Consider the following 21380-nt stretch of genomic DNA (forward strand, 5'->3'; position numbering starts at 1 on the left):
TAATTTATAATGAACTTGATTGAACTTATATGTTAACGATTATTATTATGATTATTAAGTTTGCCGTCTGTAATATTTCTTAATGTTTTTGATAGAAGTCTCTTTTGCTCACCAAGGCTGCATTTATTTGATCAAAAATACAGTAAAAACAGTAATATTGTCAAATATTATTACTGTTTTCTATTTGAATATATTCCTGTGATCAAAGCATCATTAGTCCAGTCTTCAGTGCCACATGGTCCTTCAGAAATCATTCTAATATGCTGATTTGCTGCTCAAGAAACATTATTATCAATGTTGAAAACCATTGTGAACCTGTCATAAATTTTTTCAGGATCTTCAATGAACAGAACGGCACTTATTTGAAATAGAAAACATAAAAATATGTACTGTCAATTCTGATCAATTGAATGCATCCTTGCTGAATAAAAGTATTCATTCCTTAATAAAAAAAAAAGTAGTTTGTACACTCAGTTTGAGGTTTGAAAACATTTAGCAGACAATCTGTAGCATATTTTATACAGAATATGTTTGAAGAAGAGCTAGACTCGCATGGTAGAAACATTAAAGCTCTTTGTTTGTGAATCTGTGTTGTGCCTGTTAAGTGTTTAGAACATGAAGCGTCATTGATAAAAGTGAACTACACACTGACACTGTCTCATTGCAAACACTCCCCCTCTGTTTCTTTCTCTCTTCCTGCCTCTCTCTCTCTCTCTCTCTCTCTCCCTCTCTGTTCTTTACAAACACTCCATCCCTGCTGTTCGGCTCTGCCCTCCCCTCTTGTTTGATGTGTCTTTTGAGAGTTTCAGGGGGTTGTTTTGTGTTTGTGTGTGCCGGCGAGCCCCCTTCCTCTGAGCCCCACTTACCTCCATGAACCCATTCACTTCCTGGTCCTGCGCTCTGATTGGTCGTTAGTTGAAGAAGGCATTCACCTTCCTCCACGCCCTCGTCATTTCACTTGCATGTCCAATTGCTTTTTGGCCTTCCTGGAGAGACGCCTCCCCTCGAGTGTGCGCTACATAGGGACCCTTCTCATAAATCCCTGTGTGCTGTTTAGTCTGGGTTGAGTAATTGCCCTGTTGTTTCTTCCTCCGTATTGGAGTGCATTCATGTGTTCCTGATTCTCTGGGCCAGCCTACAGGAATCATTTTCACGTTTCTGTGATCATTAGGGTCAGGTGATGCTAGAAAAGCTCTTGTAAAAGCCTGACCCGATACCTCACTCCAAATACACCATATATGTTTAGGGTTTTAATTGTGTATATTAAAGGAAACATAAAAGCGAATTCACTCATTGAACTTCATGTTAATGTGACTAATTGTGTGTGTGTATATAAAAAAAATAAGTAAATAAATAATAATAATAATAAAAATATATATATACACACATAGAATCACACAATATAAGTATTTTATTAATTTTACGTGTTATTATTATATTATATTTAAATGTTTATTGGTATTAGGGCTGTCAAACGATTAATCGCGATTAATCGCATCCAAAATAAAAGTTTGTTTTTACATAATACATGTGTGTGTACGGTGTATAATTATTTTCTATATATAAATACACACATGCATGTATATATTTAAGAAATATTTGCATGTATATACTGTGTATATATATTTATATTATATCTAAATATTTTATATATAAATAACATATTTTCTTAAATATATATATATATATATGCATGTGTGTGTATTTATATATAGAAAATAATTATACTCCGTACACAGACATAAATTATGTAAACACAAACTTTTATTTTGGATGCGATTAATCGCGATTAATCGTTTGACAGCCCTAATTGGTATATTTCAAAAGTATGAAATATATTTATATTAATTTGATCATTTAATTCTTCCTCCTGTGTTGCTTTGGTTATGTCAGCAATATGTCAGTAAATAATTAATTAATTAGAATAATTAATTAATTGATTTTCTATTTGTTTGTTTTTTTATTTATTAATTTACATGATATTTATATATAATGTACATAAATTCATATTAATTAAGTGAAATATGTTGATAATTATAAAATATTAATAATTAAATGTATTGATATTTAATATACCAATAATATTTGTTTTTACATTTACATTTTATTCAATTTATTGTTTTGTTTAAAGATAACAAAACCCTTTTTCCTTTTGAATAATGTGCGCTGATCAATAACATTAAGACATTAAGAAAATAAATGGGGTCAGTACTAATTTCATGTAGACTTTAATGATTTATTATTGAGTGACATTATTAAGTGCTAATTTTATTGTTGTTCTCTTTGAAGCAGTTAACAGCATTTAAAGTCAAGTTGGGTATAAAGAGTATTTGGTCTCCTTTTCAGACTTATAGTCTCTCTCACACTCGAGTCCCCCGATGTCCCCCAAGCAACCCTGATATCCACTGCAAATATGTGTGTACCAGTGTGTGTGTGTGTGTGTGTGTTTCCTGAATGTGGTTTTCTCCCCCTGCAGAGAGAATCTTCCCTCCATCTCATCACTCTTTCCTGGCCTCCTCGTCCCTCCCTCGCTTTTGACACGCTAAAGCTGCACATTTTATTTTTCTTCCTCCTGCCGAGAGGAAGTGTCTTTTCATGGCTTCTCGGCTTTCTCCCATAAACCCCTCCACACAGTGCCCTGTGTTTGGATTGGGTCTCCATTTCAAACAAAAGTCTGAGGCGGGATTACCAGCCCCTCTCTTCCTCTCTTTCACACTTCTCCTTTCAAGTGGCAGTGGCCAGGGGTATTTGAGAAGCCTGTTGCTGCTTCTGAAATCTTCCTTCTTCCTTTTCAAGGACAGGTGACCATAAACTGACTCAGAGAATCTTTAAAAGCTTCATAAAGGGCGGCAGACAGAAATTATTTGGATCAATTGCATGTATGGATGCTTAAATACATGCAAATTAATGTTTAAATCCTCCCCCAGCTATCCGGATAACTGATTTCATCTCAGAAGCAGAAACAGTTAAGCAACTTCCATTAATCTGAGTCGCACAGAGCAAAGCAATAGTTCACCCATGAATGGAAGTTGTCATTATTTAATAAGTCTTTCCAAACCTGTATGTTTTTTTTTTTATTCATGGAACACAAAAGATGTTCTAAAGAATGTTCACACTTATTTTGTACACAATGAAAGTGAATGTGGATGCTATTGAGTTCATAAAAAAAATAACCATATAAGTAAAATAACCATTTTGTTTTTTTGTATTTTATTTTGAATTTGGACAGATACCATAAAGCTCCAAAAACAACAAAATACCTTATATTCTCTCTTTTTCACTCAGAGTGAATGTGAATGGATATCAAGTTCCAAAAATGCAGAAAAAAAAGTACCTTATTTAATTTTTTATTTTATTTTCAATGTGGACAGAGACCATTAAGCTCCAAAAACAACAAAAAGAAGCTTATTTTCTATTTATATTTGATTTTGCAGTCAACATTAATGTGGATGGATATCATCAAGCTACAAAAAAATTGAAAAAAAGTTTTCTTATTTTTATTTTATTATTATATTTATGTCATCATTTATTTTAAGTCAATGAATTTTTGGAGTCACAGACCTAAATTAAAGTTAGCTGAAAATAACATGCATCCAAAGATATGCTAAGAGACATGCTAAGACAAGTTGATCTCAGTCAAACTATCGTCATTGACATCAAACCTGGCTTGATGCATCTTAATGCACTGTGATTGCAAATCTGTTCCTCATAGAAAGCATAAATTTACTTATTAAGCACAAATAGTATGGACCACTTATATGATTCCTTTTTTAATAATTTGAAGAGTTTGACAGGTCACCATAAGCCTCTATTGTATGGAAAATACCAGTGTGAACCTTCATCAAAATATCTCTTTTTGTTTTCCTCTTGAGAAACGAAAGTCATACAGGTTTGGAAAAACATGAATACGAGTAATTGCCCCATTTATGGGTGAACTATTCCTTTAAATGTCATTGCATTGAGGTTTGTTGGTGACCCTATAAATGAATCTGTCCTTCAACTTGTCAAAAGTGATTCTCCCTCGTTAAACTAGGGTAAACTCACCCTCCTCCTTCCCCAAACCTCTCTCCTCCTAGAGTTTAAGAGTCGCCCACCCTCTTAAACCCCTGTGATGGCGCGCTGGGTTTCCTGTAAAGAATTCAGATGAAGAGAGAACAACAGGGTGGGTCTCCTCAGAAGAAAAACAAGCTTTGAAAGATTGACTGCTGAAGGAGGAGGGGAGGGAGGCTAATTATACACACACACACACACACACACACACACACACACTCGGTTTCTCTCTCTGAAGAACGATTCACTGTGCCCAGAGTCCATTCAATTGCTCTCTGCCTTGTTCACAAAGACCTGTCAGGATTTTCAGGGAAACGGCATTAAAGATGTGGTTTTCTTAATTAGCTCATGCCATTGTTGCCAAAGTGACTTAAACAACACTTGCTGGAACACACGCGATTGTCTTCGGGGGAATATAATGATGGCACGGGATAACTGATTATCAGTTTGTAGATGCCACAACATTTGTTCTGCTTCATAAAGCCAGTGCTGTTCAGCGTAAGAGTGCACTTCTAAAATGCATGTAAACGCTGAGATGTAACTGCTGACTTGAGTCATTTAATTAGACATTAAGTGCTTCCTTTTAGTGTTTTAGGTCAGGTTTGTTTGGTTGCTTATTTTCTTATTCATTTTTTAATGACGCCTCGATGCGGTGTGTTATACCTCCATAAGACACTGATTAAAGACCATTGAAATGATTTGCTGAAACATTTTGGATTTGTGCATTTTTCTATTATGTGGAGTTGGAGATGCTGGGATGTCAGACACTGAATAAATGAAGCTTCTCTTCTGTCCTTCATATTTCTTCTGTTGAAATGCTAGTGAGAGTTGTGACGTACGAGTCAGTCCCCCATCAGAGGAAGTGTCTGTTGTTAGCTCTGGTCCTCAGGATAATGCTTTCATTTACACTCCCATTGTACCACCAATCACTGATACAAACCTGTTTAAGATTTAACTTGTGCTCGAAAAGGTGAAATTCCTTATTGTCTCACAGAGGTTGCGGAAATGCATTTATTCAGCAACCACAATCGAAAATATAGGCGAGATCCATGTTTGAATTTATTACAGTTCATCTGAGAAGGTTGATCGCAGGTTTAGTTGCAGCAAACAGCAGGGTCGTGAAAGAACACCACAAATGGAGGGGAAAAAAAAATCTTAAATGGAAATGGCTGAACTCCAGCTTATGCCTGGTTCAGATTACATGATTTTTTTGTCTGTCACGATAGTCACTGTGTCAGATTACGCGATTTTGATTTCTAAAATCTTGTCATGTCGTAGATAAGAAACATGTCAGACTACACGTTGCTTTCCGACCAGTCATTGTGTGCCGTCTCACATGCACACATTCACTCGCACACATATATATACACACACACTCACTCTCACACACACACACACACACTCTCGCTCACTCACTCACTCACTCACACAAACGCACTCACTCAAGCTCTCACACACACACACTCACTCACTAACTCTTGACGCAACCCGTCGTGGAGGACCGGAAAAAAACGTAAACATGCTAGTCTTTTTATCGTGATGTGGAGCATCACAGACGTGACGCCGGTTGTCGCCTACTATGACACACTATACGAGATGAAACGATCGAATCTTGCGTCCCGACGCCCATTGTCGCTTACGAATCCCCATGACACCCTACGTCAAACGGATCGGGCTAAAATCGTGTAATCTGAACCAGGCGTTACTTGTTTGTCTGTGTTTTCTGCATTTTCAGATCATCCCAGCACTTCCGCGGGGTAGAGAGAGCGAGTGCACATGGTTGCCATTTTTTTGTAAATTTGGAGTGCTGTCAGTACAGAGAACAACGACAAAAATCGGTGTTGCCTACACTTGTTATCCTCTTTTTAAAATTTGCACCCTGTTGACTTCAATGGGGCAAGTTTTAAACCTGCTTTTAGCCTCTTAACATCCTTGATGTGTCATTACAAGTGCACAGGTCATGTGAGTGATTCCTTCAGAGTGAACACGGGTGAATCTGACTGCAGTAGATGTGAAAGATATGAATAAAAATGATGTTATTTCAGCCAGCGCTCATACCTGTATTTACATCCTGTTTTCGGTCGAAGCCCACAGTAATCGATTGTCGAGTTCACGCGCATAGGTTTAGTACGTACGATCATGCGCCCGAACTCAACAATCGACTACTGTGGACTAACAGGATGTAAATACAGGTATGTGCGCTGGCTGAAATAACATCATTTTTATCCATTTCTTTCACATCTACTGCAGTCAGATTCACCCGTGTTCACTCAGAAGGAATCACTCACATGACCTGTGCACTTGTAATGACACATCAAGGATGTTAAGAGGCTAAAAGCAGGTTTAAAACTTGCCCCATTGAAGTCAACAGGGTGCAAATTTTAAAAACAGGATAACAAGTGTAGGCAACACCGATTTTTGCCGTTGTTCTCTGTACTGACAGCACTCCAAATTTACAAAAAAATGAGCTCAATGTTAAAATTGACCGGAGTTCTCCTTTAAGTAAAACACCGGGCAGAAAAATGAATCCTTTTAACAGAAAATCTCTAATTGGGGGAATTAAAATCATGACATCTGGTAACCACAAACATTAAAAACTTTGTATCCTCTTTTTATTAGACAAAAAATGTCTCGTCTTTTTTCATTAGCAATTATTCCAAGTTGATATAGTTACAATTATCGTTAAATGATATTGGTGTCGTCTCGTCATTATCTCGTCGTCAGTGAACTTTTTCGTCATAGATTTCGTCAACGAAATTAACACTACTACAGTGACCATGTATAGTCTTGCGAATATTTATTGGATGGGTAAGTATATATATCATTCTCATCTATAATGTAGATGTCATTATGTCATTCCTCTCTCTCATCTTGTTGGTTTGTTACTGTAAACATTAGCACTGCCGTTATGGTGACGGTGTCTTTGTGGAGTCGCGTCCCGAGGGAAAGCCGTCACAAGACTCTCTTTACCTCTATCAGCTCTCTCTCTTTCTGTCTCTTCTGTCTGTCACTCACCCCAGCGAGGCGAACAACAGCTCCTTTCTGCTCCCCTTATCACCCGCCTCACGGGGTCAGCGGGTCAAACCGGCACTGAGCATGCCCAGATACACTCGTATCGATTTTAATTTTGCGGCGTACCCCTCACCATTGCCATGAATGCCAGCAGAAGAGAGGAGAGGGGGCGGCCGGGTGATAGAGAGGGATAGATAGAAGTCTGGTGTGCAGTGAAGAGTTGGACTCCATTCTCTTGTCCAAGTGTGTCTCTTTCAGCCCTTTTCTTTGGGCCTTCGATCTGGCGGGCTGCCGGCGGACCCCTAGAGGGTTGAGGGGCCAGTGTTGAGAGGGCCTCCTTTGTGGGGATTCACCGGGCAGGACTGACAACACTGACAGCGGCGATAAAAAACACGGCTTCCCCTCCACACACACACACACACTCCTGTATTGTCCACGATAGACATGCTGTTCACAATGTGTAACCTTTCGATAGCCAGACAGATTTTAACCCTCTAGATTCTGATGGAAATAAAAAACAGTTTAAAGGAAGTTAACGCTGCGGATGTGTGTGTGTGTGTGCGGCGTGATTTGTACATTTAACCTTCTTCCCTTGTGACCTCTATCATAATCATAGCTGAATTACTCTGGACTTCCTCAAAGTTACAGATAGGATTATGTCAGAAATACAGACTCTGCTGGGATTGTCACAAAGTTTATCTAATGCATCAAGGTCCAGTGTTGGCAAGTCCCTGGTTTTCCCGTGGAATTGGGCTACATTTGCACTGTTGTGCCGTGGGGTTTTTTTAGTCCGCGGGTTGAAGTGCCCCCCACCAAAACGCGATTTTTACCCAATCCCACCATTCACCCATCCCCCCCGCCCCCCCTAACGTGGCTTTACCAGGGAACCCCCACTCCCGTAACACGACTGGGCTAGTTTTGGCAGTGATTGGGCAGGTTTTAAATAGAAATTGGGCTGGTTTTGAAACACAAACCTGGCAACCCAGTCAAGATACAACATGTTAAAAAAAACAACTTTTAACCAAATATTGTAGATGGAAGAGATTTATATAATATATTATATTGGTAAATATATTGCATTAATAAATAATACATTATAATGATTTAATGCAAAAAATAAATGTAGCTTATGAATGAATGAATGTATATATGCTCCTTCTGTATATATACTCTATACTATATACTCTATATTTTTGTGCAAAAATATAATTTATATATATATATATATATATATATATATATATATATATATAAAATAATTAAATATTCTGTACGTGTTTATTTTTATACATTTATTTATTTTAAAAAAACTGGAAAACAAAATCTTGGAAAACAAGTAAAAATATATGTGTGTGTGTATATATATATATATATATATATATATACACACACACACACACACACACACACACACACACACACACACACACACACACACACAATAAAATCTTGTTAAAAAGGCATGTTTTCCATATGGTGTTAGAACGACAATCGCAAAAATAAAATGTGTGTTTTCAAGAGTAAAGTTGATTCTAAAGTTGATCCCTATGTGCATCCTTATCCTCAGGGAAGAGAAGGAGCGCTGGATCCGGGCGAAGTACGAGCAGAAGTTGTTTCTGGTGCCTCTTCCTCAGTCAGACGTGCCGCTGGGACAGCAGCTCCTGCGGGCGGTGGTGGAGGACGACCTGAGGCTGGTGGATCTCCTGCTGGCCCACGGCACCAAAGAAGAGGTCAACGAGACGTACGGGGACGGCGATGGGCGTACCGCGCTGCACCTGTCCTGCGCCATGGCTAATGTGGTCATCACACAGCTGCTCATCTGGGTAAGGACACTCGAGACACCTCGTGATGCTTTCCTTCATGAAATCCCCCTCCATCATTCACTTGAAATATTTGTCCCCGTTTCTCAGTACGGCGTGGATGTGAAGAGTCGCGACTCCCGTGGTCAGACGCCGCTGTCCTACGCCCAGCGAGCAGGAAGTCAGGAGTGCGCGGATATCCTCATCCAACACGGTTGTCCCAATGAAAGCGGTGGCCTGTCGACACCCACGGCCACCCGACACAACCCCAACATCAACAACAACGCTCAGTGCGAGCTCAACCGTAGTGTTAGCATTATGTAATCGCGTCGATGTTCCCATAGATGCTGCTCTCGTTAAATGGCATCATTTCCCTCAGCAGTTCGTCATTATTAGGAAACTGTGCGTAGTGCCATGCGTGTCACGTAAAGTCATCACCCCATGACAACTTCCTGTGACCAATGCTAGCGTACGGCGAGAATTAGCAGTGTTAACGTTATCAATGCGTGTCATTTTTAAGCTGAAGAAAATGATGTTTTTAGGGGTCCTCACGTGTCTGAGTATGAGGGGCAACAGGTTCTAAACAAAATCAAGTTTTTCTTTTTAAGGTGCGTCAGGTTAGAAAGAATCAATTATGCATTCATTTTTTCAGAATGTTCAATTATGCTGTTATAGGGATAGTTCACCCAAAAATCTACTCTCCTTCAGGTCATTCCAAACCAGCATGACTATTCTTTTTTTCTGCAGAAAAACAAAAGACAATATTTTGAAGAATGTTGATAACCGAACAGTTTCAGTTCCTATTGAATTCTATTGTATTTTTTGTCTGTATAATGGAAGTCAATGGGAACCAAAACTGATTCAACAGAAACAGAAAGTTCTACAGGTTTGGAACAACATGAGGGTGAGGAAAGGATGACAGAATTTCATTTTGGGATGGACCATCTCTTTAAATCAGCGAAGTCAAGAACGTCTATTTCACCTCAAAGTCAAAAGAAAATAGTTTTGCTTCTTTAATTTGAATATTATATTTGTATTTTTCCATTTTAATATAGTACAAAATACTGTATTACAGTAATGAGGATCATAAGGAAATAAATATACAGACAATATAAGAATTACACTTAAAAAAAAAAAAAATCACAATGCAAAAACATCTTACAGGTCCTTAATTTTCTTTATGCAAAAGATATTTGACTAATTTTTGATTTGGATTTTGGGGTGACCTGGATATGTTCTTATGAGTTACACACAAACACTCATAAACGCTTCATTAAAGTCAACTTAATCTCAGATTTATGATAAACATTTAAATGCGTTTCTCACTCAAACTTCATCATGCCCTTGAACGAAACTCAGAAACACTACAGACTGCTGGGTAACGCATTACCATGTGTAGCATCAGTACGAGATAACAGAACCCAAATCATCATACTCGTTCCTATTTTACATTTAGCCTTTACGTGATTGTCTTGGTAAGAAACACCTTGATTACATGACAAATACTGTGTTATTACGGATGCCTTGTCTGAATCATTTCTGGTCTTTAACTGTTTGACACTGTCGTCCCTCTCCGGCGTAAAGCGCTCCTGCCTCCTTTCAGTAGCGGCGGACGGTACCTACACGCTAGATTACGAAATAAGACGCTCTCGTCGTGAAGTGTGTGTTTGTTTTACGAGTCCGATGACCTCCGCACTTGTGACGGTGTGGATGTTTTTGTATCCAGACGTGTGTTTCTAATCGAATGGGATGAACGGGATGTGGATTATGTACATTAGTGTGTATACAATAGCTTTTCCTTCTCCCTCTTGCAGTTAGCTGTGTGTCGTGTGTGGGCAGTTTATGGATGTGACGACCCATCCGAAACCTATCGGCCTTAACCCTCGTGTGTACGGCGTGAACTTTTACAAAACACTCCTTACTTGAAATATAAAATCATGATTAGACCCTGATTAATGTTTGGCACATGTCAGTTAAAGGGAAAGTGGGAAAGCGAGAGGGAGATGTTGAACCTCTTTAATGAGTTTTTACCTGACAGTATTTAAGTTTACATGAGTTTTTTTAGGTGTTTTATATGGATGCTTGTTTCCACCACGAAATAAAGAATAGAAGGAAAAAAATAATTCTCTTAATTGCACATTTATGTCTCAAAATGTCTGAATTGCGAGGTATAAATTGAGATTTTGAGACAAAAAGTTAGCTCACAATTCTGACGCTTTTTCCCACTATTGCGAGTTTATATCTGAGGGAATATACAATTCTGAAAAATATAGGATTGCGATTCTGCAATATTTATTTTGTGGCGGAAACCAGCTTACCTTCTAGCAGGTACGTTTTCTTACATATTTTAGTCCGACTTACATGCAACCCTCGCATCTAACCAAGCTTTAGGAGAAATGCCATTGATTTAAAATACAACGGCTTTTAATTTCTGCGGCTCATTGTATTTTAAACCTGTTTTAATTCTGGAAGGTCATTTGGAGCAACATGCATGTAAAGTTTCCTTTGGTGATCTGCCCATGTGACCCTTTTGACCTTCATAAAGTGAACATATTTGAACATTTTTTTTAAATATACGTTGAGTTTGGGCTCCTGTGTGTGGCGTGAGGTTACTTGGATGAGCTTTTGGGAGTATGGCAGTTGAAAATGATAATCAACTCTCATCCTTGCGACTGCCGGATTATTGAACGCTTGGATGCGCCTGTGAAGCTCAACAAGTATCCCAGAGAGCCACCGTTCTGTTTTTAAGTTGTTTTTGGTACCTGTTTTTGGGTCTCAATGTGTGCACATTGTCTGGCCATTAAGGTACTTTGTGTATTATATGTACATTTGACATATTTATAAAAGCAAGATGTAAATAATTCTTTTTGTTGTTGCTTTTATTGAGCTGTTTGATAACTTTTTGTTGGTTCTTTTAATTTGCCATTGTTTTTAATTGCTCCTTCTGAACACGATGGAGCGCTTTCATGAGAGTTAGCTGTCGTCTGATTGGATGCTTGGCTGGATATTGACATCATAAACACTCCAATAAAATGATTTATACCATGAGTGCTGAAAAAGTTTGTCATTCATTTGTCATCTATGAGTGCTTGAGAATTTGTCAAATAATTTCCCTATCTTTTCTCAATGGTTGTGTTTTCTCAATCTGAATTTTTTTTTTTTATTATTATTTTGCTGAAATTTTTTTTGTGTGAATAAAGAAAATGCTAATTTTTATACTGATATTTTTCTAGCTTAACATTTGACACTATAAAATTTAACTGTAGTTCTGTCGATTTTAGTCTATATTAGCTTTGCAGTCATCTTTATGCTAGTGTGTAGTCCTAAAAGCTGACCAAATAAGTTTTTAATAGCATGTTTTGTACATATTGTGTTTATATTTTGTCTGAATGTAGGAGTACATTAGCATTTTGATGACAAAATATGTACACAGTTAATCTTCCAGGAAACCTTCTCAAAAATATCAATAACTTGGGTTTTGTATGGTTATTCTTCACAAAATCAACAAGGTGTGTGGAGGAGAACAAAGGTATTTTTAAGGCAATGTCAGCAACACTTGTAGAGAAATTCGATGATCAGAAAGTGGAACTGAGAATAATACTTTTTAGCCAAAGCGTTTCAGCACACAGGCCTTCATCAGGGCTAAAAGACTGCAAATAAAGGAAACTCATTCAAACTCTAACCCAGACGAGATTCAAACTTACAATTGACCAATGAAAAGTTAAAATCATCTTTAACTTCTACAGAGCGCTCCAGCGATGACTTATTTTTGTAGGCCAACCTGGAAGTTAGCATCTCCCTCATTCCTGTGATAAAAGCCAATAGGTTTTTTCCATTTGTTTTGGATTATCACAGAAAACAAGTGTTGTGGCCAACAAAAGAATTTGGAGGCCTAAATATACAGTCTGCAAAAGTAAAAAGCCTAAGTTAAAGCTTTACACAAATTACACTACGTCCACACCGCTAAGCTTCCAATCTTTATGTAAAAGCTACAAGTTGGAATGTTTGAGTTAGAATAGTCTGCAAGAGTGTAAACACAAAGGAGTCCCATTTAGCCACTTGTTAGCCACTGTCTTTTTCAAAACATGTAAAAGCTTAAAATAAAATCACAAGAGGGTAAAGAGTGGTGCAGGGGTGACGTATTTTTGTAGGCCAAAACCTGGAAATGCATTAGCATTTTAACACTGTTCCATCGTCCTGAAGTCAATGAGTTTTTGGTTAAATGCTTTAAATAAGGTCTGTGGTGAACACAAGCTCAAGATATTTTCATGTTTTATTCTATGATGTGAAATACATCAGTAATACCCTAGTGATTTGTATTTATTTTTTATAGCTTTTACTTGTCTGCTAACAAGTGGCTATTGGGACTCTATAGGCTGTCGGGGATATTAAACGTCATTAGCCGAACAGGTAAACTCTTCTAGTCACTAGTTTGCCTTCACAGCCTTGTTGTGTTTATAATCACACTCTTGCAAACTATTATAACTCAAACTTTCAGGGAAAATGTTTTCTAAACAAAGACTGAAAGACTTGAGGAAGCTTAGCGATGGTGACATTGAAGTCATGTGACCTTGGTTTAGTTCGTTTGTTTAGCTTTTGACTTCTGCTGATTGTATTTACGCTTTAAACATTGTATGCATTTGTAAAGATTCTCATGATGAATAAAACGTGTAAGAATCAGCTTTTGTTAGTCAAAGAGTGGACCCTATGAAATACTAATCCTAAAGATCCTTTTTGGTTTTGTCAAGGGAACCAAGGTGATGCTAACTTCCGGGAACGTTATGTTTTTATGCTGAACATATCCTAAGCTTGCCTTAAACACAGACCTTACTTCAGGCACATTTACCCAAACCCATTAAAAACCCGGATGTTCAATGATGCCATCAGTATTTTTTTCTAGAAGAGCAAGACTGTACATTTTACATGCATATTTGTGATGAAGGCTAATTTTGTTTACATATTAGCATATAGATGCGTAGCTCAACGCTAACAGGCATGGACTAAAAGTCCATTTCAGTTTCAAAAGCTGTTTAATTGTCATTTTATGTTTTCTGTCCGCATTCTCTCAGTCTTGCGCTTATCACTTGTTCTTTCTTTCTTTCCCGTCCTTGTTTGGATTCTCCGTGTCTCTCTCTCTCTCGCTCTCAGTGTGTTAATTTGCCTGAGAATGCATTAGCTGTAATGAGAGCTGAAGGCCGAGGGAATCCTCCAGGGTTCCATTAATCATGGACCCTCAGACAGCCAACCTTGATTACAAGTGGCAAGAAATTCATTAGAGCCGCGCCTCTGACAACTTTTATCTCCGCCACTAGCTCTGACTCATTAGGCAGCCAAATTAAGGCTATGATGGCACTGATGAAATTCATCGCTTGTTTATCCTGTGTGATTTGATGCATCTGCCCATACATCAGCGGCGTGGGCGTCCACAGACACTCCCCAGGATTCAGGCCTCGCGCTCCCCGTCCCTCCTCTTGAAGACTTCCGGAGAACGGCACGCCGAGGAGCGGGAATAGCCGGTACCTTGCGCTTCCTAACGATCCGTTAATGAAACAAATGCTCGGATATCAATTAAACTATTAATCTGATTGTCATAATGAGAGTGTTCCGCTCTTGACAAGCTGTGCTGGTGTTCCCATCACCGCATCCTCGGAACAGCACCTTGTGGAATATCTCTGTAGGCTATTTGGTTTGTGATTCATATTTTTTTTTTTTTTTTTTGGTAGTGATGCTATAATAATTAAAGCTAGTATAATTGGCATAATGAGAATGCTAATTAGCAGAGTGTCTAAATGAGGGGATATGTAAATGCAACAGCTCATAGGCATTTACCACTAGCGGTTACTGGAGGCTGAAGCAATTAACTTACACACTCATGTCACTGCGACATGCTGACAATACAAGTCAAGAAAGTTCAGAGATTCCTCATTAGTTTACGAGATTGTTTTCTGTGCGCATAATTTATGGGATTGTTTTTGGGAATTTGTGTTTTTGCACTTTAAAGTCACCATGAAATCAAATTTGACAATTCTTGTTTGTTTTTGTTTTTTTTTTGCGGTATTTATTATGTAAAGGATTTATCAGTGCACATCTTTTTTTTTTAATTCATTTGCCTTGTTAATCAAAATAACTTCCCCTTGCTCTCGCAGAGTCTCTGGGCGGGGCGAACTGTCACTCACATGAGATCGACCAATAGCAAACCACAACCATCCAATCAATTCCACATGAACAAAATTAAATCCTTCCCTACATTATTTCTTGTTCGACAAGCCACGGATATACGTCACAATAGGACTAGATAGACTATTGCAACTTCAATTTCATGTCGACTTTAAGTATAAGCTTGTTTCAAGGTCTGAATGTGTCATCACATTCAATAAGTTATGAAAACATGTTTTTACATTTCTTCAATTCAGTTAAGCAGTTTTCACCTTTTTTTCAGATTCATCTAATTTGTTTTAATTGTTTGATGTAATTTAAGTTGAAATGACTTAAACATCCAAGTTGATGGTACTGAAAAATTTAAGGAAGCAACTTTTTTTTATTTACAGTGCATGAGTTTTGCAACAGGTTATGCTGGATTCTTTCAGGAGGTCAGTGTCTTCACATCTCAGCGTTGCTTTCGCCCTCCCCATTAGCACTTATGAGAGAAAACATTGCTGGTGTGTCATACATCATGGTACGTTACACTTGGCATCCTGTTGCCGTTTCTAGCCATGAGAGCAGCTTTCAGTTACGTTCACTCTGCAGGTGAATATAGTTGTGCCTAATTCCTGGATAGCTCAAACAGTAGAGCATAGAGCAATGCCCAAGTCATAGGTTTGAGTCCCAGGGAATGCATGATCTGATTTAAAAATACACGTATATACCTTTAAAGTCACTTTGAGATAAAAGCACCTGACAAATGCATAAATGTATCCCAGCAGCAGAATACAGTTGTCAGTTCTGCTTCTTGATGCTCCGGAGATCAAATCAAAACATGATGACTGAAAAAAATGACAATTTCTGGACAGTAATATGCAGTTGCTAATATTACTTTGGCCAAAAGAAGTCAAGGTTTATTGCAGCCATGAGACAACAACCTGTTGCTATGGTTACCACTGTGTCAATCATTCCAGTTTGCAGGTGTGACTTCTGTATTCCATACATATCAAACAGTCATTTACATTCAGATACTGTTATCATTCCTAAGACTTTCCAGTGTGTGTGCCTAGATTTGTTCCAGCCTAAACTGGTTTTCTGGTTATAACTAGTCTTCCCTGCTGGTTTTAAATGTTTTTTTTTTTTTTTGTCTTTTGGTGATATGAGACTGGCTAAAACCAACTCTTTTTCCCTCATCTGGGTTAATTTACCCATGTCTTTTAAAGCAGCATTTGTAAAGACCGTTCCATTCACTTTAATATCAAGAACATTCTGTTTCAGCCGCACTAATATATTTTTGTCTCCATTTGCAAATTTTCATTAGTAAAAGGCAGATTAATAAGGGTCAAGACCAAAAACAGCCTTCATCACCACTAAATTCCTTGCCCAGGTTTGGTTACGTTTTTGAGCTTCTTCCAATTAAATTACACTGAACTATCTTGAAAAAGTCAATACCTATGAATGAAATGTATGAATGTTTACAAACATAAATATATTCACATACTACATTGCTGTAGCTCAAACAGAAGCATGGCACTAGCAACACCAAGGTCATGGGTTCGATTCCCAGGGAATGCATGAACTGATTAAACGTGTCTTGAATGCAATGTACAGTAAGTTGGATAAAAGCATCTGGCATATGCATAAATGTGAATAGTTTACCTTCATTCAAAGCAGTTTTCCAGCATCACTGCATGATGATGAGCGTGACTGAATGAGACTCAACCCTTGAACGAGAGCGAGAGAGAGAGACCCACCGTGGTCTTTCGCTCTCTCCTGTAATGATTGATGTTGAAGTTCATTACAGTGTGTTGGATATGACCAGTGTAATAGAGCTCCATCACTCTCATCTGAGACAGCACGGCCTCCCAAAGAGAGACAAATGAGTCCCGTGCTCATTAACAAAAAACCCTCTCTCTCTCTCTCACACACTCTCTCTCTCTCTCTCTCTCTCTCTGCGCTGGTCATCATGGAGTCAAACGATTGTTGTCTGCTGCTTTGGGTCAGTGTCGGTCCTTCTCAGTTACATGTGTGGTTGTTCATTTCCATTGTCTTTCACATTCCCTCCGGATTATACAAGTAGGACATACTTTTCAGGGAATAAGGAAATGGTGAGACTTTTAGGTCGGTTATGGAACAAGCTATAAGTACATCAGATGCACTGATGAAAATATTATTATAGCACAAAGGCTGTCATGCAGTTTACAGGAAGAGCCTGAGAATCTTTCATATTATGTATTTTCCTCATGTGAACGTATAGTCTTATGATTTGGATAAATAACATGTTTTTCACTAAATCAAATGCATCTGTGCAAAGGCTAAATGTTGAAGTTAATGTTTCATGTCAAAGTTATAAAAATGGAATATTGGCATGTTAAATGAAAACTTGGATCTCTGGATATTGCATGTTTGGTTTGTTTTCAGAACAGCAAAGAAATGGTAATGCTGATTTAAAGGGAAGAGAAGATCCTGAAGACTGAAGCTTCACAATGATTCCAACTTCAGAAAAGAAATTAAAATAAATAAATCCATGTTCATTTTTAACACGAGGATAATCATTTTACCCCATGGTCTGATGACATGCACTGATGACAGATGAGCTCTATTACCTGGAGGTTTAGAAGAGCAAACACACCTTTAAAAGGTCCACAACTGTTTCAAAGGAAAATGGAGATTTTAGTTACTGACCTGTGCATTAAAACATAAATATTGCAAGATTAACATTTCCTGTCATTTGTAATAGCCTATCTTGAATATCTATATATCATTATATCTATTTAATAATTATTATTATCATCATCATCTATTGTTTAGAAAATCAAGCCATATTGTATTGTATTATTAATTACACTTTATAATTGCATGCTAAATGTACTTTAGTGGATGAGTAAATAAATAAATCAACAAATAAAAATGATTAAATAGTTGTCAATAAATAACTGCCAGTCACATTATGCTTTAGGCTAATGTTTGGTATAAAAAATATCTATCGGTGAGTTGATCAATAATTAATCAGTTCGTTTGCACAGGTGACAAACACTGAAACAGTATTTAAGAAGAACAAACATGCACACAATGAATACATTTTCTCCCAATTGTATGCAACCATGTTGCACCATATTTATTGTGACGTCGATGTGAAATATATCACTCTGCCATTGTGTTCTTGAGCTTATTTATTTCCATCACCGTTTTTTTCTTCACAAAGAACTGGGGGATATTCCGCCTCTTGGACAGAAATGCTTTTAAGAGCACATGCAAAAAATGAAACGGCCCGTTAAAATCATACGGGAAAATCAGACAACAAATGGCAACACATGCAAAAAATTCACTAGACAGCAACTTATAAATACTTATTTTTTTTAAAAAACGTCTCTTTACAGTCTCGTATAGTGCACATGTGTGTCGCACGGACACATTTAATATTTACAAATGTACAAAATAATAAATTAAAAATAAAGAAATTTTAGGGGAGAGAAGGAAATGAACAATGTCGACGTTGAAAAGTCGGTAACACCTTTCAAATATTTATAATATAATGCTTAACAGGTCATGTGGCAATATACATTCAAATATTATAAACTTTAAGTCATATATAGGCAATTCAGAATTGTACGTATAAACCGATGATCCGTTAAGCATTGTATAGGCCTCGAGTTTGAGTGTTACCTAAATGTCTCTGGATATCCGACTGAAAAGGTCTCCTTTTAGGTGTGCTTCATGCATCTGTACTGTGTGACCCCTGACCTGTGTGACTGTGGCTCGTGTAAATGTTCGTTTGATTGAGGAGTTCATGGCCTGCTGCCCGGCTCGATCTGTTGGTGCTGACTCCGAACCGCGAACCTGTTGACGTGCACGGGGATGGGCACCACGATTTTGGGGTTCCGGACGGGCTCCCCGGATCTGTTGTTGACGTTCCCGGCTTTGATCCGTTTCCATTTGGCCCTGCGGTTCTGGAACCAGATTTTGACCTGGACCTCGCTGAGTTTGAGCGCGTGCGCGATCTGAGAGCGCTCGGTGAGGGACAGATACTTCTTACAGTGAAACTCCTTCTCGAGTTCCAGGAGCTGTTCGCTAGTGAAAGCAGTCCGTCTCCTCCGGCTCTTTCCCGCAGAGCCGCCCGGCGGTAACGCGTCCTGTGAGCCGCCTTTCAGTTTGCTTTTCTGGGCCGCTGAAGCGCAGGTGTTCCCGTCGGAGAAGCTCTCGTTCTCGCTGTCGGCCGAGCTGTCCTCCCGGTCACTGCACGCGGCCTCCGCGGACTTCAGATCCAGCTTCTCGTCGTCGGAACTGTACAGTTTGGTTTCGCCTGAAGAGAAGCATTACAAATATTCTGGTCAAGGGACTAATGTAGTGTTAATGCATGTAGGCTAAAACATTTAAACCCAAATTGAAACTTAATGAATGCATTACAGGTGGTGCCAAAGTGACAAAAAGTCCTTTTTGACAACCTCGAATTAATTAATGATCAAGAAAATCGACTAGGTTCTAACATAAATGTTCTTTATTGGCATTGATGGTTCCATAAAGAACCTTTAACATCCATGGAACGTTTGCGTTCCACAAAAGGTTCTTTAGGTTATTAAAATAAATAACTTTTAAGATCTGTTCGCTGAAAGGTTCTTTGAGGAACCAATAATGGTTCTGGCATCACTGCGATAGCCCATGTGTAGAACCTTTATTTTTAAGAGTGTAGAAATCAATTCTCTAACATGAGGGAAATATTGAATTGCTCTAAAACATTAGAATAATTGTTAATCATTTGCTTTATGGTGTAACATGCTCCATTTAAAACTTTAATTTTACAGACAGTGTTTCATAAATATCCTGAAACATAATAAAATTCCTTCAAGGCCTGTCTACATATTCGAACCAATGACTTTAGTTTATGCCTTACAACTTTAAAAGCAAATTTAATCTGTAAATTCGTTAGACTTTTTTATGTTTAAGAAAAATGTATAAACTCAAAAGCTCGAGTAGAAATTACAGTATTGGAACAATTTGTATGGGGAAAATATATTTTTAGAACATACAGTAAAATAAACAGTGTGCTGAAACTTCACAGCAAATGTTATTTTGTTCGTATCGTTTGCTCTGTGATTCAGTCTGCTCAAACTCCAACTTTAAAATATCAAATTTGGCTAACTATTTAGAAATATCTCAAAACATATAGCCTATAATTATTTCAATAATTTTATAAAGTCCATAAGAACAGTATATGATAAATGTCTAAAATGCACTCTGTTTATCCAGCCACAAAAACGACAGTTTTAAACCACATTTTGAATTTTGATTCAAAAGCTACCAAAAATGTTATTATTCTTAGCTTACATTCATATCATAAAAAATACATGAAAGCACATGACATGACGTTTCATGACATTTTTGAATGTACAGCAGGTTTAATTGTTTGTTGATGACACTAAAGAAATGTTTTAATGAAGTTCCACGCTATTAGAAAAAAAGTTAATTTAACCTTTTTTTTTTCACCAAAAGAGCATCTCATCTTACCTTTTTCGGAGGTTAAAAAAGTTATTTTATTTAGCATATTGGTTTGTGTGTTATAAAACTCACCGGTATTTTCTAAAGAACTAGGCTAGAGGATAAAAGTTTGTTTTAGAACTTTTGGCATCAGACTGTAGAACCCTTTTGGTTCTAATCAGAACTTCTATTTTGAATAACGGCGGTTAGAACTTTTGAATCCAGCTGTCAGTGAGAGTTTGTCTCCGGTGCTCACCTGCAACCGCCTGAAAAGTTTCCGTGAAATTGAGGAGTTCGGAGCCCTTGAGGTCGTCGTGCGGGCTCTCCTGCCGGTTCATCCCCGTCCCGTCCGCGCCTAACCGGGGTCCCGGCATCTCCTGCGGGGGATAGAAACTATCTGGAGGGTCCGAGAAACTGGGCAGGGTGGTAGTGAGCGCCACCATTGAGGGCATCCCCTGACCCAAACCTGCGCAAAAAGTATTGGTGAGACGCCCCGCGAACGATGCCAACGGTGCCAAGGGAGGGATACCCGACGGTAATGACGAATGAGACAGGGCTTGTGGAATCATAAGCGGTCGGTACGGCATAAACATCGGGTAGCCCGTGTAGAGCAGGTGGCCCGGCCGGGGCTGTGGAGTGCCAATCAAAGAATCAATGGAAAACGCCGTGCCCGTACCGCTCGGTCTCTGCATGGTGAACTGAGCGCGGTCTGGTCGTATAAATCCCGTGCACTGGCCTTCTGAGACAAATCACCCAAATGTGGTCCACGGTTATCCTGATGGTGCTGTAGGGTCCTCGCCGTCCAACTGACTGGGACCTGATGCGTTTTTTTGTCTGGAGCTCTCAGTGTCTCAGCCTCTATTTGTCACATACTGAGACATAAACACACACACACACTCACAC

The 21380-nt window shown here is 38.4% G+C and overlaps 2 protein-coding genes across 3 annotated transcripts in view; one reads left to right on the forward strand and one right to left on the reverse strand.

Moving 5' to 3' along the window:
• Positions 1 to 11909, forward strand: part of agap3 (ArfGAP with GTPase domain, ankyrin repeat and PH domain 3) — a 157941-nt gene extending 146032 nt beyond the window's left edge. For both annotated transcript variants that reach the window (XM_079863064.1, XM_079863063.1), the window contains exons 17-18: positions 8630 to 8885; positions 8973 to 11909. In XM_079863064.1, coding sequence (XP_079719190.1) covers positions 8630 to 8885; positions 8973 to 9185 — 469 coding nt within the window. In that variant the 3' untranslated portion in view covers positions 9186 to 11909. The remainder of the gene's footprint in view (positions 1 to 8629; positions 8886 to 8972) is intronic.
• Positions 11910 to 18474: 6565 nt separating this feature from the next.
• Positions 18475 to 21380, reverse strand: gbx1 (gastrulation brain homeobox 1). The gene is made up of 2 exons (XM_079863453.1): positions 20734 to 21380; positions 18475 to 19305 (listed from the first exon to the last, which is right to left on the reverse strand). The coding sequence occupies exons 1-2, from the start codon at positions 21167 to 21169 to the stop codon at positions 18791 to 18793; spliced, it is 951 nt and encodes a 316-aa protein (XP_079719579.1). The 5' UTR covers positions 21170 to 21380; the 3' UTR covers positions 18475 to 18790.

This window comes from Squalius cephalus (genome assembly GCF_949319135.1).
Source record: "Squalius cephalus genome assembly, chromosome: 25".
Taxonomy (NCBI): domain Eukaryota; kingdom Metazoa; phylum Chordata; class Actinopteri; order Cypriniformes; family Leuciscidae; genus Squalius; species Squalius cephalus.